General features: G+C 41.0%; 3 protein-coding genes and 2 pseudogenes across 5 annotated transcripts in view; 1 reads left to right on the forward strand and 4 right to left on the reverse strand.

Annotated features, from left to right (window-relative positions):
• LOC145698422 (uncharacterized) lies at window positions 1-7777 on the reverse strand. The gene is made up of 9 exons (XM_081775625.1): window positions 7398-7777; window positions 6789-7205; window positions 4986-5195; window positions 4419-4664; window positions 3766-3995; window positions 3401-3591; window positions 3202-3354; window positions 2260-2668; window positions 1-2130 (listed from the first exon to the last, which is right to left on the reverse strand). Exons 2-9 carry the CDS (start codon window positions 7183-7185, stop codon window positions 1429-1431), a joined length of 2538 nt encoding a protein of 845 aa, XP_081631751.1. The 5' UTR covers window positions 7186-7205; window positions 7398-7777; the 3' UTR covers window positions 1-1428.
• The window catches only part of LOC145697222 (eukaryotic translation initiation factor 3 subunit I-like), a 28952-nt gene that overhangs the window by 10190 nt on the left and 1424 nt on the right, over window positions 1-17338 (reverse strand). Inside the window, exon 1 of one of the 3 annotated variants that reach the window (XM_081774394.1) lies at window positions 14468-14561. The exons of 1 other annotated variant lie outside the window; for it this stretch is intronic. The gene's annotated coding sequence lies outside the window, so the exon portion shown is untranslated. Of the gene's footprint in view, window positions 1-14467; window positions 14562-17338 lie in introns of those variants that run through there. One more of the 3 variants, XM_081774396.1, reaches the window with a different exon arrangement.
• Window positions 10144-12529, reverse strand: LOC145698423 (potassium voltage-gated channel subfamily A member 2-like). The gene is made up of 12 exons (XM_081775626.1): window positions 12387-12529; window positions 12264-12334; window positions 11933-12189; window positions 11600-11889; window positions 11415-11556; window positions 11043-11100; window positions 10928-10982; window positions 10765-10872; window positions 10569-10692; window positions 10363-10442; window positions 10268-10313; window positions 10144-10223 (listed from the first exon to the last, which is right to left on the reverse strand). The coding sequence occupies exons 1-12, from the start codon at window positions 12433-12435 to the stop codon at window positions 10181-10183; spliced, it is 1323 nt and encodes a 440-aa protein (XP_081631752.1). The 5' UTR covers window positions 12436-12529; the 3' UTR covers window positions 10144-10180.
• Window positions 13630-13748, forward strand: LOC145700856 (5S ribosomal RNA; annotated as a pseudogene).
• Window positions 14764-14882, reverse strand: LOC145700850 (5S ribosomal RNA; annotated as a pseudogene).

The raw sequence follows: 17338 nt of genomic DNA on the forward strand, positions 1-17338 counted from the left end.
TTTTTTTGTTTGAGGCATGTTTTATTTTGAAAACTGAGAACAATTATAATTTAATTAAACTTGTGGGTATACGTTCTGTGAGCATGAATGAGTTGAAACCAGTATATGCAAAAGTTAATTTGTTTTTGTTTTTTGAAAATCAGTTTTTACAGTCTTTTTTCTGTCGGGTAAGAATAAGATGTTGTGTTTGTTTTGTAATGGCTTTTACTACAGATGTAAAATTGTTCTGTAAGAAAGAAAAAGCAGGCATTTAGTTGGCCAAAATAGAAATTGAGAAGGAAACAATACGTGAATGAGAGTTTTATATTTTTTGTTGAGGCTTTCTGGAGAGAGAAGCGGAGCTACTATCATTACAAAACAGTATTAATTGTGAATTACAGTAAGCGGGAATTGTAATTTTGAGATAGATAATGTGTTAAAAGGGGGAGACTTTGAATCACCGGGGATGCACATCACAAGAATTTGGAACTCTTCGGATTTTTTACTGGAACAGTAATACTTGAAATCAAAGCCGTTGATTTCGAGTATTCACACAGGAGCAGACAATCAGCAGAATAAAAGACTTCTTATCTGTTGAAGCAAAATAGGGTTTTTTTTAAAGCTGTCAGGTTCTGTTTCTTTTAGTAAGAAAAAAATTCAAGCTTAGCTGGAGGTTCAAAAGGGTGAAAAGGAGAGTATTTTCGAGTTGGGTTTTTACTTTGATTTGTTTTACTTTTTCTTTGAATAGTTGAGGCGTTCCGGTTGAGGAATTTGATAAATGAAAATTTTCAAATTGAAACAAACTGAAATTGAAATTCAGCCGTTTTTTAAACTGTTTGGAAAGAAGAAACTTCTGAACTTGGGAAAAAGGGTTGAACTTGGTACTAAGAGATCGAGTTTTTCTAATGATTAGAAATAAGCCAAACTCTTAATAAATAATTAAATATTAATAAAAAATATTGTGGGAACTAAAGGAGCGTGGATTAATAAAATGTTTGCCGAATATATAAATAAATCGTATTTACAGTGCTCACAAAAACTGTTGCTCAAAATCGAGGCCTCGAATACGAAATCTTACGAGTCCTTGCTGGTAGCGGGGGATGAGAAAAATAATAGCTGAAGGAAAGTTCAAGAATCCTTAAAAAAGATCAAGCGCATACATTTATAACCTTGTCAAAAATTCATAAGATATCCTTATCATCTGTCCACCCTATCGTGCCGCAGTAGGAAATAACAATATGTTTTAACGAATACAAGACTAAAAAGAGAAACTAAAAATACATAATTGAATTGACCAAAAAGATGGTCGATAGTACCGCTGCGGGTTTTTCTACTACCTGGTGGCTCTAGAATCGCGGCTCAATTGAAAAATGAGGAAATAGGGAGCGGACTAGCGGGGCACGGTAGGGTTGGATTGAAAAGCTCAAAAAAATCTGAATGGCAGGTGATTTAGATATGTTGAGGTAAGCCGAAGCCTGTATTGAGATAATTTTGGGTTTGATTAGGGTCGCTGCCTTGGGACGTCTCGCTTAGCTGTCCGGGCAGGTGACCTCCCATGCCGGCGGCGAGGAGGGAGTTGTCAGTTGCGCCCTGGCTGCCGAGGCCGAGGGGGTTGAGCGGCCCGTTGAGCGAGGCACTGCCTAGCGGCGCTCCCCCGTGAGGCGATAGCGGGTTGGCTTGAGTGGACGCAGCGGAGCCGAGCTGATTCAGCGGGTTCAACGAGTTAAAGGGGTTGAGCAAGTTTGAGTGTTCCATGCTAAAGTGGCACCAGAAAACAGGACCTGAGTCAAACTGTCGATAGCACTGCGGGCACGTGATAAACTGTCCAGGAACCTGCTGCCCGAGCGCATTTGCTCCGGCCTGGTTGGGTCCCAAGCCGCCGAAGCTACTCGGCTCCTGGTTGAGCTGATGCTGCCCGAACAGCTGGTTCTGGATAAAGGGGTTGGGCGGCGCGGACGAGCTTGGCAACTTAATCAAATCGAGCGGATTCGAGCTTGCGCCCAGCGAGCTTGAGGTTAGGTTGTTGAAGTCAGAGTTCACTCCAGAGCTAGAAGAAATTTTGTGGTTCAAGGAGTTCGAGAAAGAAAGAGGGCCTGTGTCAGGGAAAGAAGACTTTTGAAACAAGTTTGAAGTGCCATCGTCGCGAGGATCCTGAAAAAGAGGATGTTAGGATAAAGCAAATTGTTGACTCTCAAGGAGTAGACATCAAAACTCGTCTTGATGAGTCTAATTATTGATGTCTACCTCTCGAATGAAATTGATTATTACGGATGAACTTACTTTTTGAGGGTTTGACATGAAGTGTGAATAAAGATCGAGGCCGCCGGTGGCGTGCGACGACAAATGCGAGTTGCCCAAAACATCCGATTTTGCGGCGCTCGACAAGCTGTCGATCGCCGTCTCGGTTTTAATATCGTTGCGCATGCCGGAGAGGAGCGGGAATTGATCCAAATTGTTGTTGACTTTGTCATTCGAGCTAAGCCCGTTGGTTGACGGAAGATGGCCAGCCATGGTCGGCAAGTCGTTGTGATGATCGTTGGAGCTCTGGCCAAGCACGTTCGTAATGTCGTTGTTGATCATGTTTTGTAAGTTCTGGATCATTCGCTTGGCGGAAGCGATGTGCGTTCTGTTGATGTCCTTGCTCCACTTTTCCGAGAAAATTCGCGCCGTCTCTTCCAGCGTCATTCCACTAAAGAAATTGAGGTCATCATCTTTCAGAGAGCACTTAGTTCAATTCAAGAGCGTGGCGGAACATCTTGAACTAGACAAAATAACTTCATCAGCAGCGAGAATAGCTACAAAATACCGCAAAGTTCATCGATCACGTGTGCTTGCTCAGTAGCTCGGACGTAAGTTTATCCCTGATGTTATCTTGCCATTGCTGCCAGGCGGGTTAATTGCTCTATCTACAGAGCTTGCTTATCAATAATTCAGAACGCAAAAGATTCATGGTCAATAAATTTCAAGCGCAAAGCTCAGAACAAAAAAAAATTGACCTTCCGGGGATCTATTCAATTTTAATCCGCTTCCGGGCCTTGTTCTCCCAAGCTGGCCCCTGTTAAATTCCATATTATTTACCACATTGCTGAATTATTCGCGCGGATTCTGTTTTTGACTTGGACAATATCCAATGCCGTTATTCCACTTTTAAAAATTTATATACCACAACTCGTCCAAAATGCAAGAAACATTCGATCGAAAGTTAGCGCCCCTTTATCTTACCTGTTTTGGCTGATGAAGGTGGCGATTTCTTCGCGCTCAGACTTGGACAGACAAGTTCGGGGTTTTCGCGTGATTTTTTCGTAGCTTTGGTTCGAGCCCTTGTACTGCTCCATTGACCATTTGTCGATGTTTTCCTTCGTCCCCATGATTTGCCTGATTTTTTGTCTGTTAAAAATGGACATGAAAAATAAATGAGTACCTTTCCGTCACATTCCGATTCCACTTTTTAGTGAATAGTTCTGCGTACTGCTTGAGCTGCATTCCGGGATTTTCTTTCATAAAATTCGCGATTTCATGTTTTTCTCCAAATGTCAATCGAACAAACGGCGATGGTTTCGGTCGATTCTGTCGCAATTTTCGGCCATCATCGAGTTTCTTCCCATGTCGCATCTAAATTCAACCGTTTATCACTGCAATTACTCCCTGATATTGAAGTATCGAGTGGGTTAAATTCTCAAATTTTGTTGTAAAAGATCGTAAAAGATCGTTATATCATTTACTCCGCTAAGAATCTCACTATCATAAATAAACTATCACTTTTGAGAATCTGTAGTTTAACTCAACCTGAAAGCGCTGAAGCCATCCTTGAGAAGCATTAAAATTCTCAATTCCAAGCTGCTTCGCCAATTCTAGCGCCATGTTCCGAATGTAGCCGGAAGTGAGCGTCATTTTCTGCTTCTCGGCTTCATCCATGACGGCAAGCATGACCTGCTCGATTTCGGGGAAGTTGGACGATTTCGACTTGTTCTTGTATCGATTGTCGTTGGCGAGGGACTCGTCTAGGAGTTTATCGCCTAAACACGAGAAGATTTTTTGGGAGGCGAAGCGACATGCCCCCAGGCGCGTGCTCAAAATAATGTCGAGGCACATGACCTGGAGGCAGGTTTTGTGTACCCACGCCAGAGCGGATTAAATCTAGCCATAATCATTTAATGAGCTTATGGAGAGATAAAAAACCAATCTGGCAAGTTGGTAGCAGTGAGCATTGTTTCTTTCGTTAAATTAAAAAGTGCGAAATTAAGGATTAGCACTTTGATTTTTTAGGAAATGCAGCTTCTTGCGTCAATTAGTGCAAATACTTCAAGAGCGCTAGAATTGAGCGAAACGTCGCTAATTCCTGGCGCGATTGATTAGATGCGCAAATTATGAGCATATTTGTTAATTTCGGATTAAAATAATAACAGTTCTAATTTTAATTTTTTCTGTCAAAAATTTACCTTCCGACTTGATTCGCCGGACGGTGTCAGCAGTGAGCGGTTTTTTGAACTTCTCGGAGAAGAGCAGCGCGATATCTTTAGCAAGCATATTCGGGTTCTGCACCAAGTACTTGGCGACTTCATGTTTCTCGCAGAGCGAAAATTGGTTCCGCGTGCGGACCTCCGGCTTGGAGTCCTTGTCCGCGCTGGATTGGGAAACTTTTTTATCGTGCCGCGCGAGGAAACGCTTTGAGGATTTTTTTGATACTGTAAGAAATCTAAATTTTTAATTTGGGCTCTCATACTTTGCAGCATTTTCCAATGATCTACTTATATCTTTTATGCTTCATAAAGAAATGTAAATAACGTCAAAAAACGAATTTTAGGGGGATGTTTATTAAGGGTGTCAACAAGAATTTTGAAAAATATGCCTCTTTTATTTTTTAAATCACGAAGCAAAAGCAAGCTTTTTTTAATTTAATTTTTTAGCGTAGCGAGCTAAGCGAGCACATTATGCCGTTTTGCTCACTTACTGTTTGTTTCTCTTTTATAGAAAAATCCGTCCCAGAAGCCAGCCCTTGGAGGCACTGAAGCTTCGGTGTCCGATGAGCTTTGCATGTTGCAGGGCTTTGGTCCTCACTGCCGATCCAGAGAGGCTCTCTTCCTTCGCTTCTGCTTCTTCAAATAGACCGAGCACGTACTTTTCTATCTCGGGAGTTCTCGGGCCGCCTTTTGGAAACGACAGTTTTCCTGACTTCGGACTTGGGGTCATTCCATCGGAAGCTAACTCGTGTGGATCTTAAAAAAAAGATACGTTTATTTGGTGAATTACTTTCCGTATGTATTTTCCTGGCCAAGGAACTGTTTTCATAGATATTTAGACCGGATGCTTTCGAAAATAAAAATATCAAGAATTAGCATATATATATTCTTCCTCTTATCTTATTCCCATATCTGGGCTCAGAAACCTGTGTAGAAAACCTGAGTCAGGGTTCGAGAAAAAATAAATGAAAGCTGCGTTATTTCGAATTCTGACTCAGGTTTTCTACACAGGTTTATGAGCCCAGTCTCAAAATTTTTTTGAGATGGCATTTTATGATGAGAATCTCATCATGAGATGGTAATTATGAAAGCTTTCGAAGTAACTAGTCATAGCTCAAATACTCGAATGCTGGGGCTTTTGACTGCTGCCAAGTCTGTATGTTGACTTTGGCCGACGTTTGGAAAGCGCTTTACGAGTTTGACTACTTTGGCAAACTGTAAATTCGAGCGGCGACAGTATGTAAAAAGCTTGTGTAAATTGTAGCAACTCGCCAAAATGCCAGGCGGATGAATTCAAACAATCACCATCAGAAAACAGATAAAAGCTCTGACAGTTCAAAAACGAAGCTCGGTAGATGATCCTTATTCGGATGGCAGCAGTGGCTGCCCCAGGGAAAAGCAGAAGAGACAACGCTCTGAGCACGCTGAATTTGTTTTCAAAGTCGAAAACTAATCGATCCTGGTACTCGTGCAAACTATTTCCAAAATGAGGCATATTATATTTCTGGCGAATGGTCATTTTTATTCGATGATATTTTTTGCGATTATTTTTTCGATAATTTCATGTTTTTAAAATTTGTATTCAAAAAATATTTGATAGATAAGTAGTTTGACGGAAAATTATCCCCCTTCTGAGGAAGAAAATAAAATCATCGAGGATATTCATCGATTTTATGAGTTGCAAAATACGTGATAAAAAATAGTTTAGCCATCTTTTCGAGCAGAATAACACTAGTAAAAATACTAGTAATAACATAGTGCGCTCGAGTTCAGATGATCAATCTGCCGAGAACAATTATATTTAATTGTGCTGATTTAAAACAAGGATTACATATGTCAACCACTTATTTAACGAATCCACATGAATAATTGTTATGGCTATCTTGTAATCATGTGATATTCGTTTAAATTATTTGAGTTATTTAAGTTTTCATAATCCAATTTTCCCAAGGAGCGATTATGTTTTTAGGGCTTGGTTTGAGTTTCGTGAAAACATTTCATAATTAAAAAAGTAGGCTAACTTCTGACTAAAAATGAAAAAATAGACAGTCCACGTGTATACGTTTTTTTTTCCAGAAACTCGCCCGCCAGAGCTCAAGTTCTAATCGGATTCGATTTCTGTAGCTCGGCAGAGACAGAAAACATTTTCTGCCTGCTTTGCGCTACAGGGATCGGCCGATCTGCGAGTCAAGCTCTGGCGATTGGCGTTGCGGCGCGTTTTTGGCCCCGGCGCGGGTCCAAGTTGGCGCAGCGCCAACGTGGCTGAAAATTGAAACCACTGAAGGCCATTAAATCAGACAAAAGGGACGTCTCTCGTTTTTTTCACTAACTCGCTTAGGCCGGACTTACCCATAGCGATGATGTTGTCAATCTCGTCGAGATCGATTTGTTTTCCGAATTTGGCGGTGAAGTTTTCTCGAATCAGGGCTCTCGCAGTCGCTGGATTGGCCTTGACGAATTCGGCGATTTCTAGCTTTTCTTCGAGGAGCAGTTCGACGCCGTCGACGAGATCGTCATCGGAGCGATCTCTCGAGCTCGTCGACGCGTCACCATGCGCTTGGATCGGCGTGTCCGCGTTCGAATGTTCTGAAAGCTCGTTCGGCGAGGAATGGTCTTCGTTGGAATTCCCAGTGTCCGGCCCTTCCTGTAGTTGCCCGCCTGGACCTGTACTATCTCCTGATTGTGTTGGTAACGTGAACGCCTCTGCCGACAATGCTGGCTCCGTCTTCACCCCACCCTCTTCCATCTTCGAGTCTCAGAATCCAGCTGAAGAAATGTTCAAAAAAGTGGTCAAAACTAAAATAATCAGAAGTAAAACGCGCTAGTACAGTTTTCCTCTCCGCTCGCGTAGGAAAAGAGAGTGTTGTTTAGTAGCGTTTTTGGTGCGTTGCCAATCACGTGAGCTTCTTACTAGCTGCCCGCTACTTCCCGAAAAGAAGAACTCGGATTGGTAATTACCTTCAAGTTTATTTTTCGTTCGAGTCTTCTTTTTCTTGAGCTCTCTTGTTTTAACTGACTGTAGATCTTCTCTAGAGGTGTTAATTGTTTCTTGATCAATTGGCGATGGCGTATTTCTTCGTTGATTTCGTGTTTTTCAAGCTCTTTGGGTGAAAAAGTGTTGGAATTTTAATTGAAGGGGGTTTTCAGTAATGCTGGCGCATGGTCTGGCGTTACGGTAATCGTTCTGGCGTTAGGGCTCGGCTGAGCTGTGAGCTCGGAGAGCTAGGGAGCAGCGCGGCGCCGACACGCCCTTGAGATGGGCCCACGCAAAGAGACAAGAAAACACCATTGGGTCATCGATCCTGCTGCTCTAGGGTCGGCCCTGCTGACAAAAATACTATCACTACTCCGACACTGTAGCAGGCTTTCTCCAGCAGGCTTTTCTATATCATTCTTTGTGTTGTATCGAGCACTAGACTGTCCGATTTCAGACCGAAAATTGAAAACAAGGATGAGTTCCTCTTTATTGATTTAGAATCATTGGATTAAATTCCACGTGCCGAAATTTGAAAAATAGAATCTTCATCGAAAGTAGTCCTAATTTCAGCGGATGAGTTTGAAAGCTGAAAGATTGCTCATGGATTCGGAAAAAAAAGTTGTTCGCTGGCACGTTTCCAACGGGAAACGTTCGCTTCTGGCAACTCGATTTGTTGGTTTATTCAATTGGGAGGAAATAAATTCGAAAAAGTAGAACTTCCTCAAATTCGATTTATGTACGGTTGTGGACGAATTTCATAATCCTGGGCTCTTTATGAAAGTCAAAGGAAGGTCATGTAATCGCGGGTGCCGACTTGACAGGATTGCGATAACAGGACGGCTTCTTATCATTCAACGTTCGCCCGAGCAGCCAATAGACTATTGCCAATAGAGTACTTCTTAATTTCTATTATCAAAATTATGTAAACTTTTCTTTATGTTTAACCTCAAAAATATTGGTTTTTGAAATCAACACGTGAATATTTTATTCGAATGAAAATGCGAACACGTGCTATTTGCGCCGCAGAAAATCTGCTGACTCCTGTGTTTGAGAGGAAAAGAGCAGACACTACGCGCCTCTGCAGAAAAAGAGAGTCGGTTATTACCCCTTTTTGAAGCGTTTTTTTATCGGTCAGAAAACAAGAGACGCAGCGTTAATCGATTTTAGCTTTTTTATTCAGCGATGTGTACAAAGAGTGACGGAGTATTAGAATTATAAATTATAACTGTATATATACAGTAACAGGCGCACAAATCAATGATTCAGTGCCTTTTCGAAAAATGGTATTGACAGTTCTCAAACTATTCTATATAAATTATTTATGCTTCTACGTGAATTCTATGATTCAAGTTAAATATTAAGTATTTAAGAATTATCCATAGAATTGAGTGACTCTTGCGCAAGGGTCATCTCCAGTTGAGTTGGTCTTGTTTCTCCTCTGTACAAATTAAAAGTTAGTGATGGCCGGAGATCAAATATTCAAGTAGTAAAAGAGTCGAACTGATATTTTTATTTGTTTGAAGTCTGCTGAAAAAGTATTTGATAGCAATTCTTTTATAAAAATTCTCAGTCAATCTAAAGCAAATGTTGATGGATAAGTTGTTGATGCCATCAACTTGATGGTAGCAATATATAATATGAAATAAAGATAAGGCCACTTGATAACAAATTATTACTCTTTTATATTGATAATATCATATAAAGAGAAAAATGAGAATATGAAATATGAAATTAATTTATTAAATTGTAAAAAGAGATTTTATTGTGTTGATGAAAAAAGTCGAATGAGTTTGAGAAGCTTTTGCAAAACGTGTATTTTTGATATTTACGCTAGTGATTTCGTTTCGGATCAGTTGACATTTTTACTAGTGCTTCGAAAATAAATGGATTGTACTACTACTGGCACGAGGCTAGTTGCCACCCTAGTCGTAGTGCTCTGGTTGCTAACGCTGGAGTAGTAGAGAGCCTGCCAAGCGATACCGTACCAGACTGCGTCTTAACTAGCCAGAACGCGCTGCTTCGAATAGTCATCATTCTGCAGGGGGTGATGTAATTAGCCCCATTTTTATCATTAGCTCTCCCGCCGAGATACGGCACTAGCAACCTTAGCCCGTCGTTAGTGGATTAGCCAGAAAAGGAGAAAAACTTTAGTTGATCCTGCCCAGTCAGTACGTGATCAGGGCGGGCTCCCTGTCCGAGACACCAACAATTTGAGCGAAGCAGCGGCTTCTGATCAATTCTTGAGCTATTCTCGACATCCAAACCAATTTGTCTTCAGATTTCGATGATCAGAACAATAAGTCGAGGGAAATAAAGTTGAGGCTAAATAAAAAGCGCTAGTAACGCGTGTGTTAAGCGGATTTATTATGGATATTTACATGGTAAATTTAATATAGGTACTTAATATGTACATGTAAACAGTTTCATAACATTCATACTTCCCGGCGCGTATGTAAAAGAATAAACAATGAAACTATCAGGATGAAGTATCAACACCTGATGACTGGATGATGAAAATGAAGGATAAGATGTTTGGCGCGGTAGATTCTTTATTGTTGACCTCTTTTTCATATTTATAATATCAACCCCTTGTTTGATCCAAAGTAGCTTGCTTCAGTCTGCAGATTCTGACCATACTCTGGTCACCACAGGGAAGCTGAATGATGAACGTTCAAATACTTCAATAAATACTTAATGGTATAATTAATGACAAAACAATTCAATATTCGACTTCCACAGTTTTTATTTCTATCAGAAATCACAACTAAAAATGGCATCGTAAACTTCGACTTCTTTTCGGATTGATTCTGAAAAAGTGGCATTTTTATTAATTTGGATTCGATTTGATCACCTTCTGGTCGTATTCCAAAGGTGGGACACATTCATCGTCGTTTGTTCTTGAAAACGGAAGTAAAGGAGCCAAAACTTCGCGGGAATTAGCGTTACCTTTGTTGAATCCTGAGACTGAGTGGCGCACAGCTTCCGCCAGATTCAACTCAAAAGCACGTAGACCTTCGTGTTCGGAGCTAATAATATTTAATCAGTTTAAAATTTTGTTACCGGCCGTTTTTGGTCAATATTGACCTTGGTTCAAGCTTTGGAGTTCAGAAAAAGAGCTTCACTATTTTATTTTGCCGAGTTAACAAACTTACGATTCTTTCTTGGGATCATAGACGAAATCTTCCGGTCGCAATTTACAGTCCATCCGGTCCAGATTGTAAAGGTAGTTAAAGTGCGAGACAAAAAATGGCACTGGAAATGACATGCACAAAATGCCTGAGCAAGTGTGATTTTTCAGAAAAAATGGGCTCCAAAATTTAAAATCTTTGCTAATTTGCTAAAAAACACACGTTCCCATCATGGCGCAAATCGAGCCAAAGATTTTTCCACAAATAGTTCTGGGAACTACATCGCCGTATCCGACCGTCGTCATTGTAATGATAGCAAACCAAATTCCTTAATGACAAGAGAATTATTGACGAACATTATTTGAGGCTAAATAAAAGAACACCTTCAGGAATGGATGTTATCTCGTTGCTTTCCCCATCTGCCTCCATTATATAAACCTAAAAAGGGCAATTTGCTAATTACAGAAAGACCTCGCGCGAAATGGCAAATTAACAAACCACGGAGCCGAAAGTGACCGCCAGCACCATTTGGAAGAAAACCAAAAGAAACAGTAATCTGGAGAAATGATTCAAAAAGATAATTGCCCGTATTAAAAGTCATTGCCCAGGGTCAAGAAATGTTGTTATCAGAATCATTTCCTTGCTGATTTTTGAACAGTAAGAGCGAGTATTCGAAGACCACGCGAGTACCGGGAAAGTTTGAGGATGCGAAATGCCCTTAGAAAGTTAACCGAGAGAATCAGCCCGTTTTGTTTGATCACGCGAGCTGAAGTTCGGAAGCGGTTACTTCCGGAAGTTCCGGATGAAGCAATTTTTTCATGAAAATCTAGATGCAACTGCCGAACAGATCGAAGCAATTATCAAAGTCGCCTGGAGCGATTCTTATTAATAATATTCTCTCGTATAACCTTCCTTAGAATCCTCGCAGAACGAATGAAGGTGACCATTTGGGGCTGCCACGTGGTCACGTGCGAACCTAGTGTTTCCCGCAAACGCGATGAAATTTCGATAGCTAGAGAAGATTTTCCGTTTTCATTTAGATACTGTTCTCTTACCAGTAACAAGAAAGTAAGGAATAATTGCAATAAAGTCGATTATATTCATCAACTGCGACATAAACTCTGTTCTGCTCGGACAGCTCAGGAAACGAATAATAAATTCGAAAATGAACCAGCCGACGCAAACAGATTCGATGAAAAATAAATTTCCCAGATCGGAATCCATCGACGATCCGGAGCGGCCCCGTGACTCGCCGGCTAAGTGGTGGTGTTCGATATCGATGTCGGGAAAAGTCTCGATGCAGAAGACGACCATTGATAAGATAATTGCTTGTTGAAATTGACAACTTGTTTTTCAATTTAGTAAAGAGCTTTTGAGTCAATTTTCCTGTAATAGAAATGAGCGAGACAATCCTCGCGACAGAGGATGTCTCGGGCCTGTCGAATGTCGCCCAGATTAGCTCTCGCTTTGTTCTGATCGGGCGAATAATCTCATTTTCTTCCAAGAGTAAACCTTCTATGTCGAGAAAGTCTTTAATCGCCGAATACGACAGTCGGTAAAACGTCAGCTCACTCAAGAAGATGTCGATGGGGATGATGTCGGGTCGGATTAAACTGCCCCCGCGCATTAGGAAAGAAGAAATCACCTAAAATTACCAGAACTAACTATTGAATATTGAAAGTTTGTAGGAGTTGTGAACAGTAGTTTTTTCTCAGCTACCTCAAAAGTACCACGATGGCGGTCGATGAAATATTCAGATCGTTGTTGGTCCCAGTAGATCTTCTCAAAATCTGAAAGCGCCCAAGAATAATATTGAAACGAAAACATTGGGTTCTCAGGTACCGGCGGAGCCGAGAAGTGTTGTCGGGTGATGGAGCTTCACGTGATCCATATTGATGTGGAATCGCTGTCCGCTGACGTTGACGACGGCCCATTCGTCTTTTGGGACGAAGGGATCCGGCAGCTCCGAGAATTCAAGAGGGATGGGGGTGACAGTTCTTGGTGAAAACGGATTTTGAAAACGGATTTTTCAGATCTCCTTGATACCTAGTAATCGTCGGGCTAGAATCATTCGTCCTTGTAGACACGGAAGAATATCGATGCCTCGAAGACGCTGCAAAAGATTTAATAAGTTTTCTCTGATTATGCGCGAATTCCAAGGCTCTTTGTCGACGAAGAGGCCTTTTATAACGACTTCTCATGAAATCATTTTTTGAGATAAAATCGTTTGAATCAAACGATTTTTAAAGAAGGCGAAATTGAAATCGACTTACTGGGACTTGGAGAAAGAAGATAATCGCTCTCGGTGGAGCGACTCTGTGCGCTAAAGCGAGGATTAGTTTTCCGCGAAATATGGAATGGCGACTTTTTTCGACTTATGGTCTGTTTTTTGATAATCCCTTCCTGTCTGGCCGACCTGGAGGCGGACGTGCAAAGGGCGTCTTAAATTTAACGGATAGTAATTTTTTGTTTGGCTAAGTGAGCTTTCTATCTTACCAGGTACTTCATGAAGAGTTGAACTTCTCTTTTTGTGGACCTAGGGAACGTCGAGAGATCGCACAAAGTCAATTATTTAAGAACAAGTGAGTGTTGAATATTTGAGACGATAGAAACAACTGTCCGATCTGCCACGCTTGAAGTTCTCTCCCTGACATATTGAAGGAAAATTTATATTCGCAGACAAATTAAGAGGTGAAAAAGGGACTTTATTCCGCTCATTATTGGGTTTAAGCGCTGTCAACAGACGTGATTTGAAACAGACCAAATGAAAATATTATCGATTCATATCAAGAGTCTAGATTCAATAGGAAGGAAATTCACAATAAAAAGGATGTGCTCAAGATGATTGCGTCCATGATTTCGTCACTGTAGGAGTGCAGAAAGAAGAAGACAAGTAGGAAGTAATCCCGATCGACACTGCCGATGCTCCTGTCCTGAGTGATTAAGGCAATGCTTCTGTGGTATCTCTTGCTCGATTTGACGGAAAACTCTCGATTCAACTTATTAAGTCTTGTAAAATTGATATTTAAAATATAATAGAGATTTAGAAACTTGCTTTATAAGTTGGCTTCATCCAGCGATTCTCGCTTAGCGTCATACCGCGTAGAATAAACCAGTTCTCGTCCGATCACTGAAGTCAAACTACGACGGGCGGGGTTAGTACTTACATGGGTGACCGGTTGGGAATACCTAGTGCGCTAAGCATTTTGACTTTTTCAAATGAGTAGCATCATTTTTCTGCATGGTAACTTTTGCACCGCTAATACCGCAAAAGTGATGAAGAATCAAGTCAACAATCATTGAAGACAGTCACCATGTTTGCGTGAGGCAAGCATTTCGATTTGAGCTTGCCTGGCGGGCGGCGTAACATTTGAGAAAAGCGCCCTCTGCCGCGCGCTTTTCTGAAAGAGGCCGAAAATAGGAGCGAGCAGCGACAAAACGACCTCGAAATCAAGCACCCCTCCTCTTCACTCATCCCATTTTTGAGTCCGATTTCGATTGTCTAACAGGTAAGAATCGTCTCCATGCCCTCTCTCTCCTATCCCTCTCGCCTCTCACAAACAAAAACATCTTTGATAAAAGTTCACCCACTGTGATGAACAACCCAACGACGTGCTTTTTCAAGTTTCCCGTATTTCAAAAACCCACTTCCACTTTTATGAAAAAACACGTCGTAGGGCTGGACGCGCTTTTTTAAGGTTGTGCAAGTTATTTTTCCAGCTTTTTCATTGAAATACCCGGAGCTTCATAACTTCTAACTGAAGGTGGTCACGTACGCCTTCAGGCAGACATAAGCGCGACTAAAGCTTTCAAGTTCGGAGTGAGTACACGTGACGGATTGTGATCCTGTAGGGAGTGTGTCATTTTCTGTGTTGTAAGAGGCGAGAGGGATAGGAGAGAGAAGGCATGGAGACGATTCTTACCTGTTAGACAATCGAAATCGGACTCAAAAATGGGATGAGTAAAGAGAGAGGGTGCTTGATTTCGAGGTCGTTTTGTCGCTGCACGCTCCTATTTTCGGCCTCTTTTCAGAAAAGCGCGCGGTAGAGGGCGCTTTTGACATGGACACGCCGCCCCGCCAAGCACCCTTCACTCTCAATGCTTACCTCACGCAAATACTGTGACTTTCTTAAATGAAAGATGACTTGATTCATCAGCGATTTTATGCGGAAGTGTTTTTGCAGGAAAAAGGACTTTCCAATTTTGAAAAAATTAAAAATGCTTAGCGCACGAGGTATTCCCAACCGGTCACCCATGTAAGTACTAACCCCGCCCGTCGTAGTTTGACTTCAGTGATCGGACGAGAACTGGTTTATTCTACGCGGTATGACGCTAAGCGAAGGATGTAGGTTCTATGGACATTATATGTCCAATTTTTAAATTTAGATTATGTGTATTCAGATTAATAATCTGTTTTACTATCGTTGAATATATAGCCACCGTGGAACTTGTAAAATGTGAGTACTGTTATTCTTAGATTCGCGAATTGATAATGGTCCAGTAGTCAACTCCCAAGTGGACAAAATTGGGTCATTTTTTCATGAAAAAGACGGTATATGGGCAAATGCAAAAACGGTCCAATGGTTCCCTTGGCAATGTTCAAATGGAAAATTTTATCTGTTGGCCAAATGGACAGTAGTCTGTGTAAATCTCAATTTGAGACCCTCAAATTGTTAAATGTAAACCAATGCTCTTACGGTCCAATGAATCATTGGAAATGATCCAAAGGTCAGATGGTAAGTATGGGCATTCGTGTGTTTTCATTAAACAATTTGAGGGTCTTAAATTGAGATTTTAACAGACAACTGTCCGTTTGGCCAACATATAAAATTTTTCATTTGATCATTGCCAATGGAAGCATTGGATTGTTTTAGCATTTGTCCATAAACCGTCTTTTTCATGAAAAATAACCCAATTTTGTCCACTTGGGAGTTGACTATTGGACCATTGTCAATTTGCAAATTGTGGGGTAGTGCGAGGCGGTACCGACTTTATACTTGCTCCAGAAACTGCTCCAGAAATCGGAACCTACGCTTGAATGGACTGAACGGCTTCTCGGAGAAAAACAAGGAGGAAAAGAGCTCATCAATTTTTCGCAAGAACAATAATTTCAAACATCATTTACTGCCCGTTTAACTCTGTATTCAATTTTAAAATATAATTTAAAACATAATTTTAAAATATTGTACTTCCCTTTTTCGCTGCCGGCTTCTCCTCGTGTTCAATACAGTTCTCCAGGAACATGTCGTATGTGATCAGCGGATACTGATCCAGGGAGTCCCAGGTGCGACGCTAGAGAGTTGAAAATGGGTCCGGATCATTAGCACCTTTTCCCTTGATGTACTCCTGGAGAGCTCGCTGGAGAAATGCTTTTCAGGAAATTTTCAAAAAGTCAATTAATAGTAAATTGCACCCAAATGTGCTACTCTCTTGCGCTAAAGATCAAATTTTGCACTTTTTCTTCCTTCCGGTAAAATCGGCATTTCACTGGTAGGAAATTTCGGATGCTCATCTCAGTCGCCGTTGTCATAAAGTCGCAGTGCTAGATTCGAAAGATTTACAAAAACAAGAATAACATTCAAATATCAAATGGTAAATATAATCGAACCTTATTTTTATTCACGAAGTACAATGGCCCCTCTAAGTAGGAGCTAAAACAGTCTAGTTTCTGATTCGTCTTCGGGTAGATTTCTTTGGAAAATGTCTCAATTACGAGACATTTCCTTTAATAAATCACAGGCTCTCCATCCTGGTCCATACCAAGAGTCTGTTATAGTTAGACACAGTATATCAACATTGAATTAAACAAACTCAAAACCGCGCACTTAAGCGCAAACTTTTGCGCGCATTTTCTTTTATTGTTTCTTTCTAGACTTGCTCAAAGTGATTGCATGATTGGTGCACCCATCACATGGGAAACCATTTTTACGAGAAAAAGAGATGATTTTGAGTAAGGGTTAGGGTTAAAGTTAGTTGATAGATAAGATAAAGGATGACGTTAAGATATAAAATAACAATAGGTCTAACAATAAAAGAGAATTTCAAAGCTAGAATTTACCCCTCTCATGTCGACAGATGCCGACGAGCTCGAGCTCTAAAATTAAGATTCTTTGAAAATCAAAAAGGAGACCCATAGACTTTTGGCCATAGTTTACCAGATCACCGGACGACTCCGAAAAACGTCACTATCGCAGCTTCCGTCATTCGTGACAGACGGAATCTTGAAAACATCCATACGATCCATAATTTCGATGGACGAGGACTGAGGGAGCAGAGGAGCTAGATTTTTCAGAGAGGTCCCCATCGTTGACCTTAGCGTCGGAAGCGGCCGCATTGGCAACTTCGGTCACGCTCGCGACTGGCACTTAGAACAAATCTTTACCCCTCTTTTTGCGCAAGAAAAATGACCCTAGAAAGTCCACAAGCAATTACAGTATTCAAATCCCTTAGAAGAGCGCAGTCATCTCAATCAACTTGAGATTCTCCCTCTATAATTAGCGCGTCATACTTTTTCCTAGCGATTTCAATTTATTGCTCACGAAATTTATGGGCTCGGATGTACAATATACTTACAAACACACTAAAAAGCGACCTTGCTCTTCATCAGTTATTTTTGTGCATTAGAAAGAAAAAGCTGAAGCTGCTTGTTTTTGTCTACAAAAAGAAACAGACAAAAACAGCCTTGATTGACTCCTCCTTGATTTCGAAAGAAAAATTGGATTGACTGATGATCCTCTCAAACTGCTGCAGCTTGAAAATTGCTTTTCAGCAACACTGAAACAATTCATCAGCTG

Source organism: Oikopleura dioica, chromosome 2 (assembly GCF_907165135.1).
Source record: "Oikopleura dioica chromosome 2, OKI2018_I68_1.0, whole genome shotgun sequence".
NCBI classification, from domain to species: domain Eukaryota; kingdom Metazoa; phylum Chordata; class Appendicularia; order Copelata; family Oikopleuridae; genus Oikopleura; species Oikopleura dioica.